The 14,123-nt window shown below is 40.1% G+C and overlaps 1 protein-coding gene across 1 annotated transcript in view; it reads right to left on the bottom strand.

Annotated features, from left to right (window-relative positions):
• Positions 1-14,123, bottom strand: part of SP140 (SP140 nuclear body protein) — an 81,944-nt gene that overhangs the window by 60,375 nt on the left and 7,446 nt on the right. The window contains exons 2-3 of the mRNA XM_053598259.1: positions 3,260-3,437; positions 1,513-1,681 (exon numbers count right to left, since the gene is read on the bottom strand). Of these exons, the coding sequence (XP_053454234.1) occupies positions 1,513-1,681; positions 3,260-3,437 (347 nt within the window). The remainder of the gene's footprint in view (positions 1-1,512; positions 1,682-3,259; positions 3,438-14,123) is intronic.

Genomic DNA, 14,123 nt, shown 5'->3' with positions numbered 1-14,123 from the left:
TCAGATAAAAAATATTGAAAAAAGTTTTTACATTTAAAAAATACAAAAAATAATAATAATAGAATTTTAATACAATACAACTATGTGCATAGCACTTACATTGTATTAGGTATTATAGGTACCCTGAAGATGTTTGAAGTGTACAGATGGCTGTGCTTAGGTTATATGCAAATACTTTACCATTTTATTTTTATTTCTATTTTTATAGAGACAAATTCTCACCCAGTCTGGAGTGCAGTGGCCCAGTCATAGCTCACTGTAATCTTGAATGCTAGACTCAAGCAATCAGCCTGCCTCAACTTCCTGTATGCCATTTCATATAAGAGACTTGGGTATCCAGGACTAGGGATTGAGGAGAGAAGTGTCCTGTGATACTGAGGGAGAACTATACAATATTTTATTTCCTCTAGTCTTTTCTCTGACTTGGATATATGATAGTATGGAAATGAGATAGTTCATTTTATTTTGTTTCATTTCATTAATTTGGGAGAGAGTCTCCCTCTGTCACCCTGGGTAGAGTGCCAGGGCATCGTCACAGCTCACAGCAACCTCAAACTCGTGGGCTCCAGAGATCTTCTTGTCTCAGCCTCCTGAGTAGCAGGGACTAGAGGCACCCGCCACAACATCCTGCTAGAAAGATGTTGCTCAGCTCTTGCTCAGGCTGGTCTCGAACTCCTGAGCTCAAGAAATCCTCCTGCCTCAGCCTCCAGGAGTGCTAGGATTACAGGCATGAGCCACCGTGCACAGTAAGATAACTCTTTTTAGAATCAAGGTATGGTGTTCACAGATCAACACATCCCAAACTTCACACTAACTCTTACTTTTTCCCTGTTTAGAAATCCCATACTGCTTCTTTATTTCCCAAAAAAATAAACTTCAAATTCTCTAGTGTAGGGCGTCAGGCCCTCCAAAATCCACTTCAACTTCCCTCTCCAGAATCAGCTTCCAAGCCCACCCTCCACACTCTGCCATTCAACCGTGTGATTCTAAAAGCCAACCCCACCGGCTCTCGACTTTGTGGCTCTCACATGCTGCTGCTCCTCAGCGTATGGATATGGGCTGGGCTTTTTCCTGAGTGCCCCACTCTTCAGCTGGAGAAGCACATTGACTTAGCACTACACTGAGTGATAGATTTTTGATACAAAGAAAATCTTTGTATCTATGAACATGTTTATAACTATCCCAGAGGGCTTCACCTTTCCTAAGAAAGGGCACGATTCACGTCTTCCCCCCAAAAGTAGAGACTCTAGTCCCATGTTTTGCAGCACCAAAATCAGTCCTGGCTGAGCGACCATTTATGGAATTACTTGGTTAGCCTCTGTCCCTCCCGCTATACGTAAGGTCCATGAGGACACAGGTCACATGTGTGTTCTTCACCATTGTATTCCCTCCATGCCTGGTACATGGTAGCTACTCAGTAAAGTATTTGCCAAATATTAGTGAAGAGTGAACTGATTATTCAGTGAATGAAATAGACTTGAATCCCCAAAAGCTGTTAAGAGGTATAGTTACCATTTTGGAAGCTTCTGAAAATCTCATTTAAATCAGGATAGGCCTTCAGGTTAACTTTGCTGAACAATATTTCCAGAAGCGACAGGTCAAACGTTTTCTCCAGTTCACTGAGGACATCGTACATCACTCTTGCCACTGGAATCAGGTTTCTACAAGCTCCTTGAAAATTCTTAAAAGTATTGGATGGAGAATTATGTAGCTATAGATTCATGGGTTATCCAGAATATAAAAGACTCTGATAGAACATTTGTTCTCTCATGAAATATTAGAATTTCGCTTATATTTGGCTGACTTTTTAAATGTCCTCCACCACAAAAATAGATTCTAATGTTGAGAGCCTGGCTCTCTAATATTGCTGTACACTTGAAAGGAGAGAATAATTTTATATAACAAATGTGGGTTCAAGGTCAAATGTTGCTTGGGGCTTTGAGAGACTAGATGAGATGTTTCAGCAACAGCCTGAACAGGTCATAAGCAGTGCCAGGATTGGCCTGGCCCCACAGGCTCCAGGGAACCAGGTGACTACCCTCACTGCTGTGAGACAAGAAATCTTATCCTCAGTATCCCTGGGGGGGTCCACTGCTGACATTCACTTACATACTAGGGCTCCAGAAATGTCCAAAACAGCAAAAAATGAGTTGAAGAGAAAGTAACAAGCATCTGCTTCCACATGTGCCCTGCAGTAACACAACTTCCCTGTGAGTTTCAAAAACCTCAGCATTGCAAATAAGCATCCTTTGTAAGGAAATGCTGCCTGGATCACTATTTGCTTTAATTTTAGCATCCATTGGCATATTGTATCAATGCACCCATGCCACTCACTCTATATCTGGCAGCACTCCCATTCCTGCCCCAGCCCCTTCATAGTGCCTGCCCCGTGGTACTACAGAAGAGAGAATGTTTTCTGTGATGCTGGCTTCTCCTGTCACCTCCTAACTTACGGCATGATAAAGGTCCCTACTCATAGAAGGCCTTTCAGTCTGTTTATTGAGTAAACTAAAACTAAAATCCTAAGCCCCACACTGACTTAATAGACCACCTGTTGGCCAAGGGAATCCCAGAAAAACCTTAAAACTGAGTTCCCACCCATGCCAGGAAAGGAGGCCAGACACACCTCCTCGTACCTTCCCACTTTTCGATTTTAGACACAGCAACTGGCCAGCATTAATTTTAAAATAGGTACCATAAGACTGATAGAAGAAACTCTATGGCCATAGGATACCAAATTATAAACAGGACCTAAGGTCAAGTGGGGCAAAGGATAAGTCACACCTGCAACCCACTAATTTAAGCATATTGTGGCTATCTCTATAACTAGCAGACTTTCTTAAATTAAAAAATCCCTTTCCACTGACTCCAATCTTTTTACACAGTACTTTACTCCTTTAACTAACTAAAACTTAAAGAATCTCTGAATCCACCTATAAGCTATAAGCTACCCTGTTCAAGATGCCCCACCTTTGGGGTCAAACCAATGTATACCTTCCAGGTTTTGATTTGTGGTTCTTACCTGCAATTCCTATCTCCTAAAAATGTACACAACCAAACTGTAACCTGAACACCTAGGATCATTTTCTTAGGACCTTTGAGACTGTGCTTCCCCACGTCACAGCCCTCATATTTGTCTCAGAATAAACTTCTTTAAATTATTTTACAGGGTTTGTGTTTTTCATTAACAGTTGCATCCTGAAGTTCGGCAGAATAAAATGTAGGCCGAAATTACCATCATGAGGAAATTCTCACTTACTTCAAACATTGTCTGAGAGATGAAGGCACGGTCTCGGAGGCTCATGAGGAAAGGAAATGGCTGCGTTATCGCAGTTGCAATCTCCACCTTGTTTTCTCTGAAGTGCCTGAGAAGGAGCTCAGGGCAAATCAGCTCCTGTAGATCCTTGTCTTCCATGTTCTGGCTGTCCGTGTCCATCCTACAAAAATAAAACAGGGAAACAGACATTAAGTTTCCAAGAGTCTGTGAGCCCAGGAGATTTGAGACATAAAGGATGATCAGTAAAGAGCCAAGATGTGTAAAATAAGTGTTCTCATGGAGAGAAGGCAAGAATAAATGGATTTTGTTTATTTTTGGAAAAGTGGAGGGTGGAAGAGAGGAAAACAGCAAGCTTAAAAAAGACTGGTACCTAGATGTGAAAAGGTTCACCCTGTTCCAATCAAACTATTGAAAAGAGATCTTAGCCTGAACTCTCTAGGGAAATATTGAGTTAAAAAATGTTAAAATTGGCTGGGCATTGTAGCTCATGCCTGAAATCCCAGTACTTTGGGAGGCCAAGGTGGGGGGTTACTGCTTGAAGCCAGGAGTTCAAGGCCATCCTGGCAAACATAATGAGGAGTTTGAGGTTGCAGTGAGCTATGATCATACCACTGTACTCCAGCCTGGGTGATAGAGTAAGCTCCTTCTCTAAAATGGAATATTTTTAATGTTAAAATCTCTACAGAAATTGATATGATTACATGATAGTTAATTTTATGTGTCAACTTGGAGGATTTTTTTGAATAAGACTATTATGGAAATTGGTGAATTTTGAGAAAGGCAGATTGCCTTCCATAATGGGGATGGGTATCATCCAATCATTGGAAAGCTGGAGTTGAATGAAAAGACCAGCATTGTAAGGAAGAGAGAATTCCCTAGCAGACTGCCTCCAAACTGCAACTGCACCCAGGCCCTCTCCGGTCTCCAGCCTACTGGCCCAGACCACAGATTTTGCACTTGCCAGCCTCCATAACTGAATGATCCAGTTCCTTATAACAAATATTTTTCCACATACATGTACACATTCTACTAATTCTGTTTCTCTGAAGAACTCTGGCTAGTACATTTCTTTTTTAAGTTACAGCAAAAGAAATGAAAACATTGACCAGTACATTATACAACTAAGCACTGAATTGCAAGTCTTCTTACTTAACAAAAAGAGAAGAAATTTTGGGAATATTTAAAAAGATATACCTCACGCATGATAAACTTCAGAGAGGAATGGCATTCTGTATCATAAAATGGTGTTCCAAGTTTTTCATCTGGCAAGGTTTCAATTAAGAATAGTCACAAGAACATCACTCTTTTTCTCCAATCCAATATGGAGACTTGTGCACATATTCAAAAGCAGGACACATTGCTCTGTGTCTAAACTTGCCTACAGAGGTGATATATAGAGATCTCTGAATTTCAGACATTACGTACAACCCTGGGAAAAGTAATTCTAAAACTCACAAAGGTTTGTAATATTGCTTCCTCCTTGATAAAGTGTTCCCTGTGCTAATAAGGCCTTAACAAATTTCTCTGATTTACAGGGGTTTTTTATTCCACTATAAGAGGGTCACTGAGATTCCCATTCCCCAGACATGCGTTAGGATAGACCAAAGTCCCAATTAGCCATTGAATTCCTTAAAAATTAAAAAAAAAAAGACTTCAGGTTAAAGATAGTTGATTGAAGAGAAGTATTTTGCTCCTACTAGAGCATTCCCTAAAATAAAAGTAAAAGAATTAAAGTCAGAATGATGAAGAGAAAGGAATTAGATGAGCAATGTAGACTAAAATCAGAAGACAAAGTTGTCAGAACAGCATTAACTGGTTTTGCAGGTGGAAGATACTCCCAGAGGTCAGGAAAGGATCCAGGGTGTCTGGCAGACTTCTGGGGAGGTAGTGATGGTCAGGAAGGAGATACAAAGACAAAAACCAAGGGATTGTTCAGAAGGTAAAATACAAAACAATCATTTGTCCGACATAGAACATCTTCATTCAGGTAGGAGGCTAGAGATATCTTAAGAAAAATGGAAATGACTGAGAGAAAATGCCTTCACCTCCAGGATTTGGCATTCACCTCAGTGAACCCAGAGTTTACAACCCCATTTCATTAAATGAAGTTCCAAGGTAGCTTGTCAGCTCCACATGCGTAAGTATGAAGAAACTACAACAGGCCATAGGAATTTCTGGAAATCTAGAACATGAAAGAATAGGATAAAGATGGGCAAAGGGAGAAGACTTATAGAGATAGGGCAGGGAACAGAAGAGAATTTCTAAAATCAAATACTATCATATGATACAAGAATATATGATGGTTCAAAATGCCATGCAGAAAGGAAGCAACCAGAAAATAAGTCAAAGGGCCTGCAAATTATAAATGATAGCTGAAAGTATTTTAAGTTAACTAAATGATTATAAAATTAAAAAGAGAAGCAAGGTGGCAGAGGCAAGACAGCTGACTGAAGCCAGCTTTTCACAGAGGCTCCCATGCAGAAGGAGAGTTAAAGGACAGAAATTTAGCAAGTAACCTTGCAGATTAGAACTGCACCGAGAGAAGGTTGAAGAACGCACATCAACCCTGCTGAGGTGACCTGCAACCCCAAGGATACAAACAAAAGGTACAAAATCCATCACCAAGCAGACAGGAGTCCCCTCCCCCATAAGAAGGGCTCAGAGTACCCCATAAACAAATGAGCAAAGTTCAAAAGTCCTCCCATTATATCCCATGGGAGAGACCCTCTAAAAACTGGACCTACTTCCCCTAGTAGGGTGCCATGGCACTCTCCTGCCAGGCATAAAACTGTATAAAACTGTATATACTCTCTACCTGCAATTCTGACCTCCCAGCACTCCCCTCCACTGTCACGTTGAGGTCTGGAAGCCTGTCCCCCAGGAGTCCAGATTCTTGGGTATTTTCCCAAGAGGTGTGGACAGGGCATGGACTGCTGCTGGTCAGTGCTGATTCTGTGGCACAGGAGTAAGGAGGGGACGGTCAGCTGAGAGGGAACCGCACAGGAGTAGTTGTGCCCAGAGGCACGGAGTAGCAGCCATTTTTGGCAACAATAGGGCTCACACCTGAATATTCTGGAGTCACACACCCCGTCTCTCTGGGCAACCAGAGGAGGCCAGGCATCTTCTCCGGTGGCAGCCACTGGCAGAACAGATCTGGGATGGAAACGCAGGCCCCGTGAGTAAAGGATTTGCCTGAGGCAGTACCGGCCTGGGTGGAGTGCGGGGACTAGAATACGCACATGCAGAGCCAGCAGATTCCCAGGGCAGGGCTGACCCAGAGGACTGCTTTACTGAGCCTGGGATGCACCGGGCCCTTAGGGGATCATTAGCCCAGACAAAGGAGGGCAGACAGAGGCTGGAACTGACAGCTAACCATGTGCCATGGGAATACGAAGGGCAGTGAGACCAGGCAGCTCCACAGACAGGGCCTGAGGTGCAGGTTCTGTGAACATTAACAGCCTCTCTTCTGCAGGGGAAAATAGCCGAGACAGAAACAAATTCTGCGAAGTTGTTCTGTTCTGTCAGTAACATCAATCAGGGGCGGGGCTGGAACTGAGTGAACAGCCCCAGCCTCCATTAAGCACCCGAGGTTATCAGGCCTCACCTACCCTGCCGGATAGTGGCAGAGAGCAGTGGCCTGGCTGAGAAGACGTAGATCTCCCTGTGATTCAGGCAGGTGCAAACCCCTAGAGTATTTGCTCATTAGAGGCAACTGGGTCAGAGCCCTGTGGGGTTATCAGTGACTGGGTGTGACAGAAGTGCAAGGTGGGGAAGGAGGCATCAACCTTCCCAGACTAATCTATTTGCTGGGTGAAAGTCATATTTGAGTTGTCAGCAGACCCCTGCAATCTAGTTGCCAGAGACCTTTTAAACTCTCCCACATGAGACAGGTGCTGACTGACACAATTGATTTGGATGTCTTGAACTGGGCCAGTCACCTGAGGATTATCAAAGTGGTACCCTGGGTGTGGGGTTGTAGGAAGGTTTGATTTTCCTTTTCCAATTGTTGCCTGTGAGGGGGTGGGGTAACTTAATTGCTGGTATTTCTGCACAGCTAAGACTTCAACCCAGAGTAACTGTTTCACTAGAGTCAGACAGAGACCAGCTGAAAACAAGACAAAGCCACTTAGCCCCACCACACCAAGCAGATCCAAAGTTTCTCAGGCCGTAGCACTGTACAGGTCCTTGGCAAAGCTCCAGGGGAAAAGGTACAGACACCAGTCCCAGCTTTTGGGCAAAGGGCTGGTTAATCATTACTCCTGGAGACCTGAACCCAACTTTTCTTTGTCCACTCATCTAGTCAAATGGTGTAAAATAATCATGGAGCGGAATCAGTGGAAAGACTCTGGTAACATGAATAACCAGAGTAGATCAACTCCCCCAAGGAAAGATATGGCAGACGTAACTGAGGATACCAATCATAAACAGATAGCCGAGGTGTCAGAAATCGCATTCAGAATTTGGATTGCAAACAAGATTAATAAAATGGAGGAAAAGTTGGAATTAGAAATTCGAGGAGCAATTCAAAAGTTGTCTCAGGAATTCAACGAATTTAAAGACAAAATCACCAAAGATTTTGACACATTGAAGCAAGAATTTGCAGCACTCAAAGATCTGAAAAATACAGTAGAATTCCTCAGTAACAGGGTGAAGCAAGCAGAAGGAGGGATTTCTGACATTGAAGATAAAGCTATTGAATGCTTCCAAATGCTCAAAGAGGAAGAGAAATGGAGAGCAAAAATGGATCATTCTCTCAGAGAGCTCTGGGATAATTTGAAGAAGGCTAATATCTGCCTCATTGGAATCCCTGAAAGCAATGAAGTGGCTTTGGAAGGCACAGAGGCTCTTCTCCATGAAATTATGAAAGAGAATTTTCCAGACATAACAAGAGATTCTGAAATTCAGATAGTAGACAGTTTCAGAAACCCAGCACGACTCAACCCAAATAAGACATCCCCCAGGCACATAATAATTAACTTCACTAAAGTTAATATGAAGGAGAAAATTCTGAAAGCAGCCAGATGTAAGAAAACCACAACCTACAAAGGGAAGAATATTAGAATGACTGCAGATCTCTCTACTGAAATCTTTCAAGACAAAAGAAGGTGGTCATTCACTTTTAATCTCCTAAAACAAAATAACTTTCAACCCAGGATCGTGTATCCAGCTAAACTGAGTATCATTAATGATGGAGAAATTAAATACTTTAATGAAATTCACATTTTGAAGAAATTTGCCATAACCAAACCACCTCTTCCAGATATTCTCAGACCTATCCTCCATAATGACCAGCACAATACCACAAAAGCAAAGTCACTGAGAAACCTTTGATCAAACTCCAACTTCCACAGTGGTGAAAGGATTAAAAATGTCCACTGGAATTTTGAAAAACTAGATATCCAAAATTTTACCAGGCTTATAAATATTCTCCATTAATGTGAATGGCTTAAACTGTCCTCAAAAGAGGACAGGTTGGCTGACTGGATACAAAAACTCAGGCCAGATATCTGCTGCATACAAGAATCTCATCTTACCCTAAAAGATAAATATAGACTCAGGGTGAAAGGATGGTCGTCCATATTTCAGGCAAATGGAAATCAGAAAAAAGCAGGTGTTGCAATTCTATTTGCAGATGCAATGGGCTTTAAACCAACAAAAGTAAGGAAGGATAAGAATCATCACTTCATATTTGTTAAGGGTAATACTCAATATGATGAGATTTCAATTATTAATATTTATGGACCCAACCAGAATGCGCCTCATTTTATAAGAGAAACTCTAATAGACATGAGCAACTTGATTTCCTCCAGCTCCATAATAGTCAGAGATTTTAACACTCCTTTGGCAGGCAGTGTTGGATAGATCCTCCAATAAGAAGCTGAGCAAAGAAATTTTAGATTTAAACCTAACCATCCAACATTTGGATTTAGCAGACATCTACAGAACATTTCATCCTAACAAAACTGAATACACATACTTCTCATCAGCCCATGGAACATACTCTAAAATCGATCACATCTTAGGTCACAAGTCTAACCTCAGTAAATTTAAAGGAATAGAAATTATTCCTTGCATCTTCTCGGACCACCATGGAATAAAAGTTGAACTCAGTAACAACAGGAATCTGCATACTCATACAAAAACATGGAAGCTAAATAGCCTTCTGCTGAATGATAGCTGGATCAGAGATGAGATTAAGAAGGAAATTACCAAATTTTTGGAACAAAACAACAATGAAGACACAAATTATCAGAACCTCTGAGATACTGCAAAGGCCGTCTCAAGAGGGAAATTTATAGCACTGCAAGCCTTCTTCAACAGAACAGAAGGAGAGGAAGTTAACAACTTCATGGGACATCTCAAGCAACTGGAAAAGGTACAACATTTCAACCCCAAACCCAGTAGAAGAAAAGACATAACCAAAATTAGAGAAGAATTAAATGAAATTGAAAACAAAAGAACTATACAACAGATCAATAAATCAAAAAGTTGGTTTTTTGAAAAGGTCAATAAAATAGATAAAACTTTGGCTAACCCAACCAGGAAAAAAAAGAGTAAAATCTCTAATTTCATCAATCAGAAATGGTAATGATGAAATAATAACAGACTCCTCCGAAACTCATAAAATCCTTAATGAATATTACAAGAAACTTTATTCTCAGAAATATGAAAATCTGAAGGAAATTGACCAATACTTGGAAGCACGTCACCTTCCAAGACTTAGCCAGAATCAACTGGAAATGTTGAATAGGCCTACATCAAGTTCTGAAATAGCATCAACCATACAAAGTCTCCCTAAAAAGAAATGCGAGGAACAGATGGCTTCACATCAGAATTCTACCAAACCTTTAAAGAGTAACTAGTAGCTATATTACTCAACCTTTTCAAAAATATAGAAAAAGAAGGAATACTACCCGACACGTTCTATGAAGCAAACATCACCCTGATCCCCAAACCAGGAAAAGACCCAACAAGCAAAGAAAATTATAGACCAATATCACCAATGAATATTGATGCAAAAATATTCAACAAGATCCTAAGAAACAGAATACAGCAACACATCAAACAAATTATACATCATGACCAAGTCAGTTTTATTCCAGGGTCTTAAGGCTGGTTCAATATATGTGAATCTATAAATATAATTTAGCATATAAACAAATTAAAAAACAAAGACCATGTGATTCTCTCAATTGATGCAGAAAAAGCTTTTGATAATATCCAGCATCCCTTCGTGATCAGAACATTTAAGAAAATTGGTATAGAAGGGACATTTCTTAAACTGATAGAGGCCATCTACAGCAAACCCACAGCCAATATTGTATTGAGTGGAGTTAAATTGAAATCATTTCCACTCAGATCAAGAACCAGAGAAGGCTGCTCATTGTCTCCACTGCTCTTTAACATTGTAATGGAAGTTTCAGCCATCGCAATTAGGGAAGAAAAGGTGATCAAGAGTATCCATTTAGGGTCAGAAAAGATCAAACTTTCACTCTTTGCAGATGATATGATTGTATATCTGGAAAACACCAGGGATTCTACCACAAAACTCTTAGAAGTGATCAAGGAATACAGCAGCATCTCAGATTACAAAATCAACATCATAAATCGGTAGCCTTTATATATACCAATAATAGTCAAGCTGAAAAAACAGTCAAGGACTCTATTCCATTCACAGTAGTGACAAAGAAGATGAAATATTTGGGAGTTTATCTAACAAAGGATGTGAAAGATCTCTATTAAGAGAACTATGAAATGCTAAGAAAAGAAATAGTTGAAAATGTTAACAAATAGAAAAACATACCATGCTCATGGCTGGGAAGAATCAACATTGTTAAAATGTCTATACTACCCAAAGCAATATACAATTTTAATTTAATCCCTATTAAAGCTCCACTTTAAAGATCTTGAAAAAATAATACTTCATTTTATATGGAATCAGAAAAGCCCTTCAATCCTATAATTCCTCTACTAGGTATATACCGAGAAGACCAAAAATCACATTATAACAAAGATATTTGTACCAGAATGTTTATTGCAGCCCAATTCACAATTGCTAAGTCATGGAAAAAGCCCAGGTGCCCATCGATCCATGAATGGATCAATAAATTGTGGTATATATACACCATGGAATATTGCACAGCTTTAAAGAAAGATGGAGACTTTACCTCTTTCGTGTTTACATGGATGGAGCTGGAACACATTCTTCTTAGTAAAGTATCTCAAGAATGGAAGAAAAGGTATCCAATGTACTCAGCCCTACTATGAAACTAAATTATGGCTTTCATATGAAAGCTATAACCCATTTATAGCCTAAGAATATGGAGAAGGGGGAGAGGGGGGAGGGCGAGGGGAGGTTGGGCAGAGAAAGGGTGATTGGTGGGATTACACCTGCGGTGTGTCTTACAAGGGTACATGTGAAACTTAGTGAATGCAGAATATGATTGTCTTAACACAATAACTAAGAAAATGCCAGGAATGCTATGTTAACCAGTGTGATGAAAATATGTCAAATTGTTTATATAACCAGTGCATGGTGCCCCATGATCGCATTAATGTACACAGCTATGATCTAATACTAATAAAAAAAAAAAACTTGAATAGCCAAGACATTACTCAGAAATAAAAACAAAGCAGGAGGAATCACGCTACCAGAACTCAGACTATATTATAAATCAATAGTGACCTAAACAGCATGGTACTGGCACAAAAACAGAGAGGTAGATGTATGGAACAGAATAGAGAACCAAGAGATGAATCCAGCTACTTACCGTTATTTGATCTTCGGACAAGCCAATTAAAAACATTCAGTGGGGAAAAGATTCCCTATTTAACAAATGGTGCTGGGTGAACTGGCTGGCAACCTGTAGAAGACTGAAACTGGACCCACACCTTTCACCATTAACTAAGATAGACTCTCACTGAATTAAAGATTTAAACTTAAGACATGAAACTATAAAAATGCTAGAAGAGAGTTCAGGGAAAACTCTTGAAGAAATTGGTCTGGGCGAATATTTTATGAGGAGAACGCCCCAGGCAATTGAAGCAGTATCAAAAATACACTACAGGGACCTGATCAAACCCAAAATTTTCTGCACAGCCAAGAACATAGTAAGTAAAGCAAGCAGACAGCCCTCAGAATGGGAGAAAATATTTGCAGGTTATTCCTCCGATTAAGGTCTAATAACCAGAATCCACAGAGAACTCAAACATACTAGCAAGAAAAGAACACGTGATCCCATCTCAGGGTGGGCAAGGGACTTAAAGAGAAACTTCTCTAAAGAAGACAGACGCACGATCTACAACACATGAAAAAAAGCTCATCATCCTTAATCATCAGAGAAATGCAAATCAAAACTACTTTGAGATATCACCTAACCCCAATAAGAGTAGCCCACATAACAAAATCCCAAAACCAAAGATGTTGGCGGGGGTGTGGAGAAAAGGGCACACTTCTACACTGCTGGTGGGAATGCACACTAATACGTTCCTTCTGGAAGGATGTTTGGAGAATACTTAGAGACCTAAAAATAGACCTGCCATTCAATCCTATAATTCCTTTACTAGGTTTATACCCAGAAGACCAAAAATCACAATATAACAAAGACATCTGTACCAGAATGTTTATTGCCGCCCAATTCATAATTGCTAAGTCATTGAAGAAGCCCAAGTGCCCATCAACCCACGAATGGACTAGCAAATTGTGGTACATGTATACCATGGAATATTATGCAGCCTTAAAGAAAGATGGAGACTTTACCTCTTTCATGTTTACATGGATGGAGCTGGAACATACTATTCTTAGCAAAGTATCTCAGGAATGGAAGAAAAAGTATCCAATGTACTCAGCCCTACTATGAAGCTAAATTATAGCTTTCACATGAAGACTATAACCCAACTATAGCACAAGACTATGGGGAAAGGGCCAAGGAAGGGGAAGGGAGGGGGGAGGTTAGGGTGGAGGGAGAGTAATGGGTGGGGCCACATCTACCGTACATCTTAGAATGGGTACAGGCAAAACTTACTAAAGGCAGAATACAAATGTCTACATACAATAACTGAGAAAATGCCATGAAGGCTATGTTGAACAGTTTGATGAGAATACTTCAGATTGTATATGAAACCAGCACATTGTACCCCTTGATTGCACTAATGTACACAGCTATGATTTAACAATAAAAAAAAAGAAAAAAGAAAACTCAAGGGTAACAAATAGAATCAAAATGAAACTAAAAACTTTACAAAATAATGAAAAAGCAGAGAAAACATACAATTTAAGAAAACAAGGATCATGTCATGACTCATCCTCTCAATTAGCTGGGTTGGAGTACACACTCAGCTGGGGTTTTTTTCTATTTTTAGTAGAGACAGGTCTTATTCTTGCTCAGGCTGGTCTCAAGTTCATGAGCTCAAGGGGATGTAAGATATAAAAAAAAAATCAAGAATTCATAAAAAGATCATGTCATTTTTAATGGATTAATTTACTTTTTACAGTATTATAAACTAAATAATAGCCCCCATCCACTAACCAGCACTTCTTAGGAAGAGGATCCCAGAGAAACCTTAAACTTGAGTTCCTACCCATAAAGGGAAGGGAGCTTGAATATCTCTCCATATGCCCCCTCCCTTTTGGAGTTTAGACTAATTGCAAATAGGACCTAAGTTCCTGCATAGCAAAGATTAAATCACACCTGCAGGCCACCACTTTGAATATATTGTGACTTGCTTTCTTAGTCAGCAGACTCCCTTACCTTATTCCTCTCTACTGAGTCCAGGTATTTATATAAAGCTTTATTTCTTTAACTGACTACAAATCAAAGAATTTCTGAACCCATCTATAACCTAT

The sequence above is a fragment of the Nycticebus coucang genome, chromosome 7 (assembly GCF_027406575.1).
Source record: "Nycticebus coucang isolate mNycCou1 chromosome 7, mNycCou1.pri, whole genome shotgun sequence".
Taxonomy (NCBI): domain Eukaryota; kingdom Metazoa; phylum Chordata; class Mammalia; order Primates; family Lorisidae; genus Nycticebus; species Nycticebus coucang.
Note: the sequence above shows the minus strand (reverse complement) of the source record. Positions and strands in the feature narration are given on the sequence as shown.